Source organism: Atta cephalotes (genome assembly GCF_000143395.1).
Source record: "Atta cephalotes unplaced genomic scaffold scaffold00014, whole genome shotgun sequence".
Classification (NCBI taxonomy): domain Eukaryota; kingdom Metazoa; phylum Arthropoda; class Insecta; order Hymenoptera; family Formicidae; genus Atta; species Atta cephalotes.
The window spans coordinates 2,904,593-2,922,220 of NW_012130078.1; the positions used below are offsets into that span (position 1 = coordinate 2,904,593).

The 17,628-nt window shown below is 37.2% G+C and overlaps 1 protein-coding gene across 1 annotated transcript; it reads left to right on the top strand.

The window, feature by feature from the left end:
* Positions 1-248: 248 nt before the first annotated feature.
* Positions 249-16,877, top strand: LOC105617873 (trichohyalin). Its single transcript, XM_012199417.1, has 9 exons — positions 249-365; positions 4,447-4,614; positions 8,307-8,570; positions 8,775-9,161; positions 12,958-13,260; positions 13,478-13,630; positions 13,714-13,902; positions 14,078-14,217; positions 14,456-16,877. Exons 1-9 carry the CDS (start codon positions 249-251, stop codon positions 16,875-16,877), a joined length of 4,143 nt encoding a protein of 1,380 aa, XP_012054807.1.
* The last annotated feature ends 751 nt before the right edge of the window (positions 16,878-17,628 follow it).

The following is a 17,628-nucleotide window of genomic DNA, read 5'->3' on the forward strand; positions in this document are numbered from 1 at the left end:
ATCCTTGCCTGATCCTTATTAGATGAGGTTATCATCGTCGTCGTACTCGGACATGGTGAAGAGCCTACAGACGGTTTTAATACCGCTGTCGCTCGTCGCCATTGTCGTTACGTCGTCTGTTGTTGTCGTCGTCGTCATCGCCAACACGGACGGAGCTCAGGGACTGATCCTCGCCTGGACGACGAATCTTTTCGCAGCTGGACGAGCTCCGGACAGAGGTACAGCGACGAGACCAAGAGTTGCTGGCAATGTCGGCGAAGATGAAGACGCTCGAGGAGCAACATCAGGATTATCAGAGACACATCGCCGTACTCAAGGAATCTCTCTGCGCCAAAGAGGAACATTATAATATGCTGCAAGCTGATGTAAGTGTAACTTCAATTTTTTTTTGTTTTATTTAAAAAAATGTAGTGTCATAAATTCTTATACATATATTATTTTTTATGTAGTTAAATTTTGTAATTTGTTGCAAAATTGTAAAAAGGTTTAAAGACAACGTATTTAAGACAAATAATTATAGTGTTGTTAAGAAAATTTTCTCTTAAGTGTAGGAAATAGTTTGTTTAATTATGCTGATGTAATTCTATGTGTTATGCTTAGAAATTTGAATTTAGAAATAAATTTGTTAGTTTGTCATTTCTCGTTGCTTTCAGAAACAAAAAATTTTCATTACTATGATAGAAAATATATGCGAATTTACAGAAATTTACCAAATATGTTTTCGGTAAACAAGTTTACCGCAGATTTTGTTATTCACACTGATGCGAAACTGGAACACAACTGACACTCGAAATCGATACCAAATTTCTGACCGCATCTCTAAAATCCGGGTGTTTGTTTCGAATACATTTCGAATACATTCTCTAGAATGTGGTTGCAACAAAGTTCCTTAACTATCCTAATGCTATTATCCAGAAACTCGGATAAAGGATCATTATCTCAAATAAAGAAGTCGTTGGTTTAATTTTCCTAGCCTTTACACGCTCCTTTAATACTTTTAAGAGTTAAAAGCAAGCTCGGAGAACTAAGAAATTTCTTTGAAGATCTAACATCGAGTAAAATTATTAGGTGTACAACTTTGCTTCCGCCGTTTTCCTATAGATGGCTTTAGCGGTAAGTGGTGGTCGAAATAAATAGATCATAGACGTCATACAATAAACTTGGGCATCTGTCAACATAACCCCATAAAAACATTAATTGATTTGTGTCTGCATCATAAAGTTATTCTCGATTGAAAATGTCAGTTCACGAGCCAAATTCTCGTCATTTGCGGGAAGTTTTAATTTTTTGCTTCAATATGAAGAAATCTGCGGCTGAGGCTCATCGAATGCTCTCAAATACTTATGGTGAGGCCGCTATTAGTGAAAGAACGTATCGTGAGTGGTTTCAACGTTTCAAGAACGGTGATTTTAACGTCCAAGGTCATGCTCTGTATTTGGTGGGACCAGCTCGGCGTAGTGTATTATGAACTGTTAAAACTGACTGAAACAATCACAGGCGATCGGTATTGAACGCAATTGATGCGTTTGAGCTGAGCATTGAAAGACAAACGGTCGCAATACAACGAGAGACACGATAAAGTGATTTTACAGCATGCTCGACCCCATGTTGCGAAAGTGGTCAAGACATATTTGGAAACGTTGAAATGGGAAGTCCTACCCCACCCGCCGTATTGCTCCCTCTGATCACTTGTTTCGATCAATGGCACACGGCCTGGCTGACCAGCACTTCCGGTCTTATGAAGAAGTAAAAAATTGGATCGATTCGTGGATAGCCTCAAAAGATGATCAGTTTTTTCGACGCGGGATTCGTACGCTACCCGAAAGATGGGAGAAAGTAGTGGCCAGCAATGGACAATACTTTGAATTTAAATTTAAATTTAAATTTATAACCAGTTTTTTATAATAAAACCTCGAATTTCGGAAAAAAAACGACGGAAGCAAAGTTGTACACCTAATAGGACAAAGCTGCGAAATCAAATTTGAATGATGTCATTAGAAATATTGATCTACATCTCACGCAAATCCCATGAATTCTAAAACGATCATTGAGCAAGAAAAATTCTTGATGCAAACTTTATTTCAATTCAAATTCATCCCGGTTTTCAATTCGCAAAGCAAATTCTTGATTTTAAATGTTCTTATTACATCTTGTAAGATGCTTCCCAGCATCTTACAAGATGTAATTTTCTAGTTGTAGAATGCTTAAAATTACGAAGAGAGAAAACCAAATTTTTAGTATAAAAAGTACAAAAATCTCGCGTTCTTATTTTATATTTTCAATTTTTAACTTTTTATTTTTGTCTTATATTTAGAATTAAAAATTTGTAAAAACTAAAAAAATATTTGAGAAATAGACTTTCAAAGTGCGTTTTGTTTGTTACAAAAATTTGTAATTTTTAGAAAATGAGAAAAAAAGAAATTCCGCACACAAGAAAATTACGCACTTTACAGAAAATAACAATATGTTAATCAATAGGATGTAAAATATTAAACAAAATTGCTAAACAATTGTTAAAAATATTAATGCATTTTGTTTGTTTTTAGTTAAATGCATTTCAAATGTTTTTTTTTAGCACATAAATTAATGATGAAAAAATGCTTTCTGAATACAGACTTCTATAAATGGACGACTTCGTCTCCATGTTGAAGACAGCGCTGAACAGCGCCATATTTGTGTTCGCTCACTCTCATAGATAAATCACACAAATGATAACGTTAGTGTCTTTATATAAATTATGCGATCTGTCACAAACAGAACGCATACATATATGTATATAGGAATTAAAACAAAAAATTCTCTTAAAACAAGGAAAAACTCGGAATCAGATTCATCTATTTCTATTACATTGTCAGCATTACATTATCTATTTATATAAAGTGTGTGTCTCTGAATATTTCAGAGTAACTTATAATGAGTCTTTCAACATTGAACACTACGCCATCTCTAACTAAAAAATTGAAATTTTGAACATGCATTTTGGAATTTTGCTCTTCATTTAATAATGAAAAATCTGTTTTTATTCCAAATTGTCTATATCTTTTATACATCCAGGGTAAAAAGTGTAAAAGTGGGAAAGTTATTTGTTTAAAAGTAACGCGTTATTTGCAGTAAAAAGTAACTTGTTACTTATTATCGATTCTAAAAAGTGACACGGTACCGTTATTTAAAAGATAAAAAATCATTATTTTTTGTTACTTATTTTGTAATTATGCAAGAGATGGCCTATTAATTTTGATAAAATTAGGATCATTCGACGTATTGAACGAATCTGACAGAAAAATAAGTCGCTCTGCCGGGCGAGCTGAGATATGGTTAAAGTTGATGACTATTGAAGGAAATCTATCATTCATTCAATCATCATTTCGTGCAAAAATACATCGAATGACTCTAATTTCATCAAAATCGATGAATAAACTTGTTTTCTGCATAATTACACTTTTTTTAGTGTTAAAACAAGTGTAATTCTAAGCTTCTAAGAACAGAATGCTAAGACAGAATATAAATTAAATATGAAATATTTAGAAAGATATTTATCTTTAAACATTTTTATCTTTTATTAATATTTTACATACTTATGTTTAATTCTATGATATTTTACAATAAATCACTCTGTGATATTTTATTATATAATAGATATTTTAGTTTTTAATGTTCTTATGCTAAAGCGAGGATAGTGAATGAAACAAAAATAGGCAAAAAGTTTTCTATTTATTTATTTATTTAACTACATAATCTTATTGTCCGTGATCTATAAAAAGTAACAATACAAGAGTAATGGAGTCAGTTTCGTTACTAAAAAAAATGTAACGTTGTTACTTTTCTCTCACTAATAAAAAGAATTAACAATGTTACCAAATCGTAAAAAAAAGTAACGAAAATGTAACGTCGTTACAAACAATGCATTACTTCCCAATTCTGTATACATCATAATGTTAATTATATGTATACATCATAATGCTAAATATTGTATAATAAAAAGATATTAAAAAAGATCCTCTCCAAATTAACTTATCAAAGCAAACTCAAAGAAGGAAAAAATGCATATACACTTCATAGATTTTTTAACTTTTGAAAGAATTCTTCGAGAAGGGTTCTTCCCAAATGAGTTAAGAAACGACGACGCGAGATGACAATCACATTCGTTTGACAAATCAGTCTGATGGCTAGGAGTTCAGTTAAAACTACGGCAAATCACGTGTTTCCGGAAGAGGCCATCGATGAAGAGAGGAAGGCCAAGCTGTCGTGCAAAACTAGGTCGAGCTTCTCTCTCCTTTCCTTTTCTTCTTTTCTTCCTCACTTATGTCACTTCGTGTTCCGTCGCGTGTACGTGCGTAGTACATATTGCGCGCTAAATATTTACGATTTGGACTCGCCTGAAGATTTCTCTCGTCGACTGGTCCTCAGTGACATTTCCTTTTTATCGCTCCGCTCCGAAATGTGCAGGTCGAGGAGATGCGACAGCGACTCGAGGAGAAGAACCGGATGATCGAGAAGAAAACGCAGGCGGCAATGCAGGCGCAACAGGAGCGCAATCGCATGAACACCGAATTAACAGAAATCAAGGATCACATGGACATCAAGGATCGCAAGATCAATGTTCTACAGCGAAAGGTGAGTTTCTTCCTTCATTTAATCAACTTCCAGTCTCCTCACTGAGAAATTTTCTTTCTCAAGACTCTGTCGTCAAAAGGCTTCGTTCACTTTCATTTTACTATCTATTCTCAACTCATTTCTACACTTTTACCATTTTCGCGCAAACTCATAAGATTTGCATCAAGAGCCATATCACAGCGCGAAGAATTATCTCATTATGATTCTTAATTCGAAACGAGTGAGTATTATGTGAGGAGATGGCCGGTTCGAAGCAGATAACTTCTGCGAAATGAAATTTCCTTATCCTGCATCATGTTTAGTTCTTCATCTGAGGAAAGATGCAAATGCAAAAGCGGACAAGTCCAGCAAAATATTTTCTCTTATCGCGCAGAAGAAATTAGCGCTTAAGAAAATATGTGTTAATACAGATTGTGAAATTAATCATTTGTCATTTTAAGGGAAAGTTGCAAGATGTGAAGAGAAGCTTTTCATATTATTCTGTATCATTCTCTCTCTTCATTGTAACTATGGAAACCTTATGCTTTCAATGTACATGTGCTCATGCATAATAGTGACATTATTATTGTCCGATTCCTGCATGTGAAGAGAAGTCAGCGTTAAAAATGAAAAATAAAATAATAAAATGTCTCCTTGTACTTTGAAAATTTAAAAAATATTTAGATGTTTAGAAAAAGCGATTGGCGAATAAGTGACACATATATATAGCATGGCAATACATTGATAAATTCAATACGCACACTTATTGAGAATTAAAAAAATCACAGATAGTTAAATGATATAAATACAATAAACAATTGATAAACACATTGTTACTTTTTATTGACAGAATAGTGTCTATAATTTTAACATATAATTAATATAACAAGGATAGGCCAAGAGTGCAAACACAGGTTGTCACGCGCAATAAAAATACTTTTAAAACAATTATAATTATAAGATTGAGAAGTTATAATATTATAAAATATCGCATATATTCTAAATTTTCATATGTTTCGACTTTGGAGTCATCCTTAGCAAACATAGATCGAATAATGATTCACGTCCCTCGTAGAACAGTTAAATGGCTAGAAATCTATGAGTGATATTTAACTGTTTCTACAGGGATGTGAATCATTATTTTAATTTCTATTATCATAATTATAATTTCTCAACTCTTTATAATTGTTTTAAAAGTATTTTTATTGCGCGTAACGCAAACTATGTTTGCACTTTTATTGGCCTGTCCTTGTTATTTATTTTTGAGAGTCTATTATTTGTATATTACAATAATAATGTAAAGCGAAAGGAATTAAAATAGTGGGAGAGTTGAATAATACACCCACGTCATAGACTCCCACACAGAGGAAGAATGTGCATGAGTACAAGTACGAAATTCAATCAATCGCCTCATGAATTGCAATCGGCTCTTTGAGAAAATTCCGAAAGCTGATCCCACAACGGGTGACGTATGTGCTGACACTGCGAAACATAAAATTCGGTATCGGTATCGATCGCACATGTGATGACCATAATCCCAAGACAAAAATTACATCGATTACGATTGTCTCATCGAGGATAAATTTTTAACGTCTTGACAACGCGGAAGTGCCGATTTAAGCGAAATGTATTTGCGATTGCATTTAATTGGAGATAATTTGCATAAATGTAGCATAAAGCAAAAAGGAAATCATATATGGTGTGCAATGAGGATAAAAAGGTACAAAATCATACATATAATTGTACAGTTTGAGTAGCCTAGGTCTGCCATTACCGTAAGATTCTCCTATTAAAAAAAAAAATACCTGCGATAAAACACGGTGATAAAAATGCGCTATAGTTATCTGCTGGCTCTTTGTTCGCGACGATAATTTTGATCGCGCTTTGATAGTATGCCTTTGATTATCGCTTCAATAGCTTCGTGAACACGACAAAGGTTTTCCCTTTCCTTCTCATGTTCGATGGAATAGATGCGAGATCCTTTAGGATTAGAGGCGCACATCGTGTACTTACACAAAGTATTATAAGCATTAATTGTCGCAGCGGCTGAAAAAGATCGACGTAATGGGATGCATTCGATGTGTCGTCACATCCCCGTGATATTGCAATGCCAGAAAAGGAGAATGCACGTGTCAATAGATTCGTCGATTAGATATGTGATGTGTGTTCGTGCGTGCGTGCGCGCGTGCGTGTGTGTGTGAGCGCGCGCGCGCATACTCGCCTTTGTAAGTTATGTGACGTTTTTTGTTTTTGCGTTTACTAATCGATGTATAGCAACCGCGGATGTAAATTGCGAAGACGCAGTTGACGAAGACGTTACGTTCTGTTGCACTATATTCGTATCCGTAGCGTATTTTTTGTTACGTAATTTTTTTTTGTTAATTTGCATTTCCCTTTTCTTTAAGTTACGTTCTCTACAAGCGATAAAATATTATTCGCAGGATTATTATGTTTCTGTCTTAGTTTTCGTACATTGAACACTCGATTCTTATGTGTAGAACCTTTCCTTTATTGCAATTGATTTCTAAAGATAAGAAATTTGTAAAAAAACAAGAAGATAAATTTATTCTGTGATTTCTGTGGTTTATAGTATTATTTTCGTCTATCATTTCTGTAATGGATTATATTCCTACGTAAATATGAAATTATTAATTGATTTGTTGTTTTGCGTTAATTATGTCTACATCATGTATAAGAAAATATGAAACAAACATTAATTTGTCAAATAATGAAATATCCTACTCCCCTTATACGTCCATTATTGTATTTATTTAATAACAAATTGTAAGTTAATTTATTATGTATACTAATTGTCTAATTTATGTAATATTATATCTAATTGGTTTCTGTACATATAATTTATATTAATTTCTACACCTAATTTAAATATTTAATTTGATTATCACCTGTATTATTATTAGGCATCATATTTATATTACGTTATGTTACGCTATTTATAGAATCTATTATTTGCTTTCACACAAACACCGTATTTATTTTTACATTAGCATGCCTGTCGTGACGATGATGTCTGTATATAATTATATGAATAAAAGAAGGTCTACAAAGGAAAGAATGCGTTGGCAGGTAAGTGGTTACGATAATTTATCCCATATTGATATCTTGGGAGATTGCATGATACAATGTCTCTGACTGCGAATATGCCGAATTTATTTGTGTGAAGATCGCATGAAAAGATCATTCTAAATTTAATTTCCTAAATGTACCATAATTTTGATGTGTATTAATTTATCTTTCCATGCCTTCCTCTCTCTTTATCTATTTACGAAATATGTAATAATTCAGTAACATTGTTTAACGCGATATTAAACAGAAAAAAAAGAGTAAGATTTTCTATTATATCAAAAGTTAAGTGTATGATTATATCGATTTTAGGAATGAATTAAAAATCTCCAGAACTATATAAAATAGAGAAAGACATCGGTTTCTTACTTTAAATAATTTTGTGACAAGCTAAAAAATAAGTTTTTCAGAAAAGGATGACAATAAATTATTTTTCAACTTAACAGAAATACGTCAGTACAATATAGATTACATTTTTTGAGTTGTCTCACTTTAGAAATAAATAGATAGAATCGTTTTTAAATAAAAAAATTAATATTCTCGTTTGTTTCTGTACTAACAATCGATTGATGAATGAGCTAACACTCTTTGTTTTTTACAATTATTGCTGAGTTTGGTGTTGATTTTAGATCGAGAATCTGGAGGATTTGCTGAAGGAGAAAGATAATCAAGTCGACATGGCCAGGGCCAGGCTGACGGCAATGCAAGCGCATCATTGCAGCAGCGAAGGTGCACTTAGTAGTCTCGAGGAGGCGATTGGGGATAAAGAGAAACAAATGGCACAATTACGTGAGCAAAGGGATCGAGCAGAGCAGGAGAAACAGGAAGAGAGGGAATTGCACGAAAGAGAAATCGCTGAATACAAAATGAAAATACATACTTTAGAATCCGAGGTGAGCAAGGCTAGATAAACGAATTTTTTTTTAACTTCTCATCCTTTACCCACTATTAAAGTACATAAAATAAATAATTAATAAAATAAATGATAAATTTATTAAACATCTTTTTGTAAAGAGAGATTAAATAACAAGATACTATGATGTAAAGCACAACAAAACAAAGTTTTTATATTATTTTTTCCATGTATGAATCGCCAGGTCGAAAAATTAGGCGCACGTTTGGAACGAGCGCAAGCGGAAAAGGATCGGTTAGAAGCGAAGCTCGAGAGCTCACAATCCGAGCTTGGCAAGAGCAAGGCTGAATTGGATAAGGCCGCCTCCGAGGTCGGACGTAGCGGCGCAGACTGGGAGGCGGCAAAACAGCGGTTGGCCAGGTTGGAACTGGAGAACGAAAGATTACGGCATGACATGGAACGATCGCAGGGTTACGGTAGAAGCACACTGAACTCGTCCCAAGAGATGGAGCGTGTTCAGGAACGCGCCGACAAAACGGCCACAGAATTAAGGAGAGCTCAGGCCGAGCTGAGGGTCACGCAAGCGGACAATGAGAGGGCACGTGCCGAAGCTGCAACTCTCCAAGAAAAGGTAAATTTCTTATTTTTGTCATTTGAGACACGATACATGAACTTTAATAGTAAATTACAATAAATTCAAAATGTGTGTTAATAATAAATTCATTTCAAAAATTTTTTATTTCTCTGACTTTTTCGACTCATGAAGATTGATGAGTTTGATTTGTCATAATTTGTTAAATATATTGGCATGGGAAAACTGTTCGTGTCGATTTTTTAGTAAAAGTTAAAGTGTTTTTCTTAGAGTATTGAAATCAATTTATTTAAACCAAATATGCTCCATTATTTTCTATAATATTTTGCCATTTTTGGGGCAGAGCCATTCCATCGCGATAGAATTTCTGTAATTTCTGATCGAAAAACTGCTTCAAGTGATTTTCATAGGCCTCTTTTGAAGCTAGCTTTACACTATTAAGAGAGTTCTGCAGAGACCTAAACAAATGAATCTGAGGGTGTTATGTCAGGACTATACGGTGGATGCATTAAAACTTCCCAGCCAAGCTCTCGCAATTTTTGCCGAGTCATCAAAGATGTGTGTAGTTGAGCATTGTCGTGATGGAAGGCGACACCTCTCCTATTGATTAATTCTGGCTATTGAATAATTCTTCCTTTCAATTGCTTGTTGTAATCTCTGCAGTTGTTCACAGTAGAGTTCGGAATTAATTGTTTGATTGGACGATAACAGCTTATAGTGAACGATTCTCTTCCAGTCCCATCACACACACATCACCTTCTTCCTCGTCAATTCAGATTTTGCGATTGCTTGCGCCTTCTCTCCTTTCTTTATCCATGATCTTTTTCTAGTTGGATTGTCGTAGGTGATTCATTTTTCATTACCAGTTATCATTCTCTTCAGAAATGGCTCAATTTCATTCCGTTTCAATAGCGTATCACATATGTTAATTCGGTCCATCATGTTCCTACACTCAACTCGTGAGGAACCCAAACATCGAGCTTCTTTTTGTATCCAGCTTTGTGTAAATGATTTAAAATTGTTTTGTGGTCGATGCCTAGTTCCCTGGCAATTTCTGCAGTGCTCACATGCTTATCACGCTCGATTTTTACCATGATTTCATCGGACTTTTTAGTAATTGGTTGACCGGAGCGAGGTTATCTTTCACATCGAAATTTTCAGCACGAAAGCGAGCGAACCATTTCCGTGCTGCTGATTTTGATAAAGTATCTTCACTGTAAATAGCGCAAATTTTTTCACAAGCCTGTGCAGCATTCTTGCCTTTATCGTAGTGATACTGCAAAATGTAGCGAATTTTTTCCTTATTTTATTGGGTGTGGGAAAAAGTTCGTGGCGTTTTTCCCGCTAGATAGCATTAAATGCTCAGTAGTCGGCAACTACTAATCGCATCGGCAACACTAGACGTGTGTTTAAAAAGTGACATTTTAACCTTTGTTTTGAGTCGAAAAAGATTGAAATCGATGAAGTGGATCAAAAGTTATTTTATTTTGAAAATGGAAATAAATAAGGAAAAAATTCACTACATTTTGCAATATCACTACGATAAAGATAAGAATGCTGCAGGGAACTAGGCATCGACCACAAAACAATTTTAAATCATTTGCACAAAGCTGGATACAAAAAGAAACTCGATGTTTGGGTTCCTTACGAGTTGAGTGTTAGGACCAAATTAATATTTGTGATACGCTATTGAAATATTTGTGAAACGGAATGAAATTGAGCCATTTCTGAAGAAAATGATAACTGGTGATGAAAAATGAATCATCTACGATAATCCAACTAGAAAAAGATCGTGGATAAAGAAAGGAGAGAAGGCGCAAGCAATCGCAAAACCTGGATTGACGAGGAAGAAGGGGATGTTGTGTGATGGGACTGGAAGGGAATCGTTCACTATGAGTTGATATCATCCAATCACACAGTTAATTCCGAACTCTACTGTGAACAACTACAGAGATTACAACAAGCAATTGAAAGGCCAGAATTAATCAATAGGAGAGATGTCGTCTTCCATCATCAACGCTCAACTACATATATCTTTGATGACTCGGCAAAAATTGCGAGAGCTTGGCTGGGAAATTTTAATGCATCCACCGTATAGTCCTGATATAGCACCCTCTAGACTATCATTTGTTTAGGTCTCTGCAGAACTCTCTTAATGGTGTAAAGCTAGTTTGACAGACAAAAGAGGCTTGTGAAAATCATTTGAAGCAGTTTTTCGAGCAGAAATCACAGAAGTTCTATCGCGATGGAATTATGGCTCTGCCCTAAAAATGGCAAAATATTATAGAAAATAATGGAGCATATTTGGTTTAAATAAATTGATTTCAATACTCTAAGAAAAACACTTTAATTTTACTAATAAATCGCCACGAACTTTTTTTTAAACTATGGTGAAATAATTTGCTATTATAGTAGAGGTATCACAGCTAAGACTAACTATGATACTTATATTTTAATTGTCCATATTTTAAGACATATTTAACTTATTATTTAACTTATTATTTAAGGCGTTTAGTTACCACACACAATTTTTAGTTATGGTAGCTACTCTCTTTTTTCCGTGTATGTTTTATAGTTTCGACTAAAGTTATTTTATTATATTTTTTAATATCATTTATGTATTAGCAGAGTGGTACTTTATATATATATCTCAGAATCGTTATTTAAAGAATTATGAAAGTATCGCTTGTCCTAATTCACGAAAGAAATAAAAGCCCTGATTCGGAGTTTTCGATCTCGCAGCGACTTATCTTTTTCGTTTCGGAAGTGCTATTTATACATCAATTACATGTGCTATCGATTGATCAGAAGTAACCTGGACTATTTTGCTGGAGCATATGATCTGTATATGGTACATTGCCACTCGGCGATCTATTAATGGACGACTGAAGATTCATTTCGGACTGCAACTCGGCAGTTCCATTTCGACGAGCACTTTGCTAGGATCGTGTTTGACTCGATCACATATCTTCGCAAACAAATGATTTTAATCGCGATCAATTCACAAGAGTTCTTATTTATCTGGAAGACTCTTTCTCATCTTTATCTCGCTTCTTCTCGAACTTCTTCTCCTTTGTCTCGCTTTTCTACTGTCGCCTACATCATTATCTCATCTTTGTCCACGTAATAAGATCCAATTTCCAATCACGTCTTCGTCCTGCACCCGGTGTCTGCAACCAGCAACGAAGTAACGATCCCGCCACCTAAGTGACTGGAAAATTACTCGCGCATTACCATATCGTCCGTTTCTGAAGGAGCATGGCTAAACTGTGTGCTTAAGTTCGCATTTGTCCTGCCATTTGAGTTGGCTCCATGCAGAAACAAGTTAATGACGGAAAATAAAAGACCGTGAGAACGAATAAATCTTTCTAGCGCGAAAAATTGCGTTTACGTTCGGTCTTGCAAGTCAAGTTACAAGTAATATCTCCTTAATTGAGTTTACTTTGCAAAGAGCGTACTTGTGAAAAAAGTATTTCTCTACAATGTTAGAAATATGCATAACTTTCATTATTTCTACAATAATATTTATAACTGACAGCATTAAAAAATTGCAGTTTCTACTTATGCGATTATTATTGCACTTATGATAATTTTAAAGATTCTTAAAAAGAGTGGAACTCAATATATTATGTGTAGTAAAAAGAAATCCATTATTTTTGCATGAAATTGAATGGAAAAATAATGGATTTCTTTTTACTACATCTAATATATAATAATAATAAAAAAAATAATAATTGCAGTTTGTTCAATTAATTGCAGAAAAATGTTAAGTTTATATGTAATTCGGAATTAATTAGATTTATAAGGATTAGATAGAAATTCTTTTCTTTTCAAGGTGGAGAAAAGTCAAGGCGAAGTGTACAGACTCAAAGCGAGACTCGAGAATGCTCAAGGCGAACAGGAAAGCTTGCGAGAGGAGTACGATCGAGCACAGGCATCTGTGGCCCGTCTTCACTCTGAGAGGGATAAGGCGATTGGTGAACTCGAAAAATCGCAAGAAGAACTCGAGCGCACACAGGCCACTCTCGGTAAGGCGCAACTTCAGCAGGACAAGTTGCAGAATTTATTGGACAAGACACAAAGTGAAGTCGACAAGCTGCAGGAAAAGCTCGATAAGACGCAGACGGAAGTTCGTAGAGTAAGTAAACCCGAAAGAATCAAAAGTGTTGTATGGACAGATAATTTATTGTTATAAATATCTCTATCAGCTTTAAACGTATATATTAGTTCAGAATTATTTAATTAATTTGAAAGTTATTAAATAAATGACATCAATTTTAATGTTTTGTTACTGTCCTTAATAATTATTGATTCATTAAAGTACAGTTAACATACGCTATATAATAATTGTATAGATGCAAATGGAAAGAGAAAAACAGAACTACGATTTCGAGAATCTGCAAAGCCAGCTTGACAAAGCATTAGGACAATCAACGAGAATGCAAAAAGAGCGGGAGGCGATTCAACTTGATGTGGATCGATTACAGGACAAGTACGAAAAAGCTCAGGTGAGCGCAATTAGCTAAAAATGATTTTAATGGAGATTTAAATTTAACAATAATTCAGTAACTCCTTCATAATTGTTTGTCAGATTATAATGCAACGACTACAGAAAGAACGAGATAGCTTCCAGGAAGAGATGGAGAAGATGCACGAGAGGATAGAATTCCAGCAGAATCAGATAGCCAAGATGCAACGCGAGAAGGAGAATGTACTCTCAGAACTCGACTTGGTAAAGGAGAGATGGGAGAAAGCGCACAATACTCATCAGAAATTAACGGTGAGTTGAATTAGCTCCTTAGTGACTCAGTAATAAATGATATTATCTCTGTTTTAAAATAATTTTGATATATGAATGAAACAGATTCCATTTCATTAGTCAACATTGATGTTATTTTACATAAAAATTACATTATAAGAAAATTGAAATTTCTTTCTCAATTGTGATGAAACAGTTGGAACGAGATGATGCGCTGACTGAAATCCAAATCCTAAAGGAGAAACTGGAGAAGGCACAGTATTCTATGAACAAAGCTCATGAAGAGCGAGAAAACACTACCAAAGAATTTGAAAAAATGTTGGAAAAATATGATAGGTAATACTGGCTATTTAAATTGTAAAGATTTAATTGTTTCGAGTATAACATAACATGACTTAATAACTGATTTACAATTACAATATTACAGTAGATATAAAGAATAAAGATATTTAAAACAATTTTATTTAATTTTTTTTAATTTCAAATATTATCGATGAAATTTTCACAAATTATTTATATAGATAAATTATAGTTAAACAAAACAAAGACTAAATATTTTATAACTATATGACAGATCGCAGAGCGAAGTGTATCGCCTTCAGAACCGTATCGATGTTATGGAGGCGGATAAGGATCGACTCGAGCTGGAGACGGAGAAGCAGCAGATGTTGGCAACCAAGTCACGTGAGGAATCGCGTAAGGCTCAGGAGGAACTAGCTCGAGTACAGGAAATGTACGATCGCGCGGCGCTGCAACTCGGTCGTACGAAAGAGCATGAGGAGAAGTCAAAGGAGAACATCGATCGGTTGAGTGTAGATCTCGAAATGGTGCGCGAACGCTACGAGAAGTCACAGATCGAGCTGCGACGATTGCAAAACGAGCGTGAGAAGTTGGTGGCCGACAACGAACGCATCAGCTTTGAGCTGGAGCGCGCGCACTCTCAGCTTAACAAGGCGCAGGCAGCGACGGAGAAGACGCAGGAGGAGCTTGCGCGTATGCAACTTGAGATCGAGAAGATGTACGAGAAGCACGATCGTCAGCAGGCAGAGGTGAGAAAGGCGCAGGGTGAGGCGGAACGACTGCGTTCCGAGGCGGAGAACGCGCGCGAGGAGGTCGAGAGGTATGCAACACGCTTCGGCAAGTACCAGGAGAGCCAGGAGCGACAGAAGGAAGAGCACGAGTGGGCGAAGCTGGAAGTGGAGCGGCTACGCGACCGTTTGGAGAAGGCGCTGGCGGAACTCGAACGCGCACGGAAGGCTGAGCAGGACGCCTCGAGGCTGCGCGCCGATCTGGAGCGTGCGGAAGGCGTGCGAGGTAAATACCAGTACGAGCAAGAAAAGTGGCAAAACGAAGGTAGTAGGCTACAACAGGAGGTGGAAAAACTACGCGAGCGATTGGAAGGCCGTGAGGTCGAGCTGAAGAGGACGCAGTCGAACCACGCCGAGCTCGAGGCGAAGCTGCATGAGGCGCAGCTTCAGCTCGAGCGGGCGCGCGATGAGACCGGCAAGGCTACGGCGCAGCAGGAACGCAATCGTTCGGAGATCGAGCGTGCGCGAATCGAAGCCGAGAAGATACGCGATCGACATGACAAGGTGAAGATACGAGCTGATGCGCTCGAGGCAGACAATGAGAAATTACGTGTCGAGATTGTGCGGCTGGAGCGGCTGATGCAGACCGAGGGTAAGACGAGATCCGAAAGCGCAAGTATTGAAGTAGAACGTCTACGAGCCAGTCTGGACAAGGCGATCGTGTCGCGTGATCAGGTTGAACTTGAGGCTGGCAGACTCGCAAAAGAGCTCGAAAAAGCACATCTGCAAACTGCTAAATATCAGGAAACTACCGAGGCTAGTAAGAAGGAACTTGAACGTCTCGCCGCAGATGTGCAATTGCTGCGAGACGAACGCGATGCGCTACGCCAGGAATTGCGCCGCGTGCAACAACAACAACAGCAGCAACAGCAACAGCAGCAACTCGCTGGTAACGAAGAACTTGCCCGGATGCAGTACGAGCTGCAGCTGGCGCAACGTGAACGCGACAAGATGGCAGCAATCTTGGAGAACCGAGAGAAACACTCGGAAAAGATGAAGGAGAAGTGGGAAGCAGACGCAAAGCAGTTGCAGGTAGAGCGCGATCAACTGGTTATACAACTGGAGAAGTCGCAGGAAATGCTGGTCAACTTCCAGCAGGAGCTTAGCGCGAACGAGGCTGAGCTCGAGCGTCAGCGCGAAGAGGCCCGCCGTCTCCAACAGCGAGCCCACGCGCAGACACCCGATCGCGCTGCCAAGGAGGCACTTGATGCGCAAATGCGCGAAGTACAACGGCTGCAGCAGCAGGTACAGAGTGTGCAGCAGGCGCAGCAAAAAGAGCGACAACGCGCCGAACAGGCAGAGAAGCGAGTGCAGGAGCTACAGAAGCAGCTGGCGTCGCGCGGCACCGAGACAGTTCAGGCTGACGCGGCTCAGCTTGAGCAGTGGCGGAAGTTATGCGAGACGGAGCGACAGCGGGCAGACACTGCTGAGCGTGAGGCCGGTGACTTGCAGAAGCGGATACAAACGACGGAACGACAGTTGCATGCACATCAACAGCAGATTCAACAAATGCAGGTCACCATGCAACAACAACAACAACAACTGCAGCAGCAACAGCAACAGCCCGCACAACAGAACGGTCAAGAGGTCGTCAGGCTGAGAAAGGAGCTGGATCGGGCGTGCGAGGAGATTCAACAGGCGACAGTGGAGCGCGAGCGGTTCCAGGCACAGCTCGAGATGCTGTGCCAGGAACTGGAAAAGAATCAGGTTAGCAGCCGCAGCGGCGACGGTTCCGACGCACGTGTCGGCCTCACGCCATGCTCGCTCGCACTGCTGACGACAGTTCACAATTCAGCTATTCACATCATCAATCATCACCATAATAAGCACCATTACTATCTCCATCAGTACCTCAACTGTTACCATTACTATCATTACTATCCTGCGCACTCTGCCCGCATTCTATAAACAAAAAATATCCCCCAATGTGCAATCGAATCGATTATTGAAAAAGCAGAATGATAAATCTCGTCTCTTCTTCTTCTTTCTTCTCTTCTTCTTCGATTTGAAGACAGACGCGTCCAATAGACTGTCACACACGCCGCCAGAAAAAAATATGTAACGAACAAACATATACATATATATATATATATATATATGTGTGTTAATATGCGTGATTCGGGATCAACCAGACACGCTGCACCATTCACGTGCGCACATATCACTTATTGTACATTATACATGTGCGCAAGCAGATATCCGCAGCACAGTGCAACGCTCCCTTCATCAGAAGATCATTATTCCAACAACGATCTTTCCTTCCTTAATTCCTTTCTTCCAGACAATATTTCCAAGCACTATTATTTGTCGCTCATTGCTATCAGAATATATGTTCAAAGTTTTTATTGTTATGATTATATATATAGTCTCTGTTGGTTTTTATCGTTATTGTTATTATTACTGTCAACGTTAATTATTATTATTAATTATTATTATCGTTGTTGTATTTTAGTTGCCCAATGGCCCTGTGATTATTATTGTTATATGATAAAGAAAGCGAACGCAAAAATATAGAACAGCTGATAATTGGCACATAGATAAAAGAATTAATTGTCTGAACACAGATATTAGAAATGGAATGATAAATAAGTCAATGAAAAAATAAAATAATTGATTATAGTTTGTTCGTTCGCTTTTTCTCTCTCTCTTTCTCTCTCTC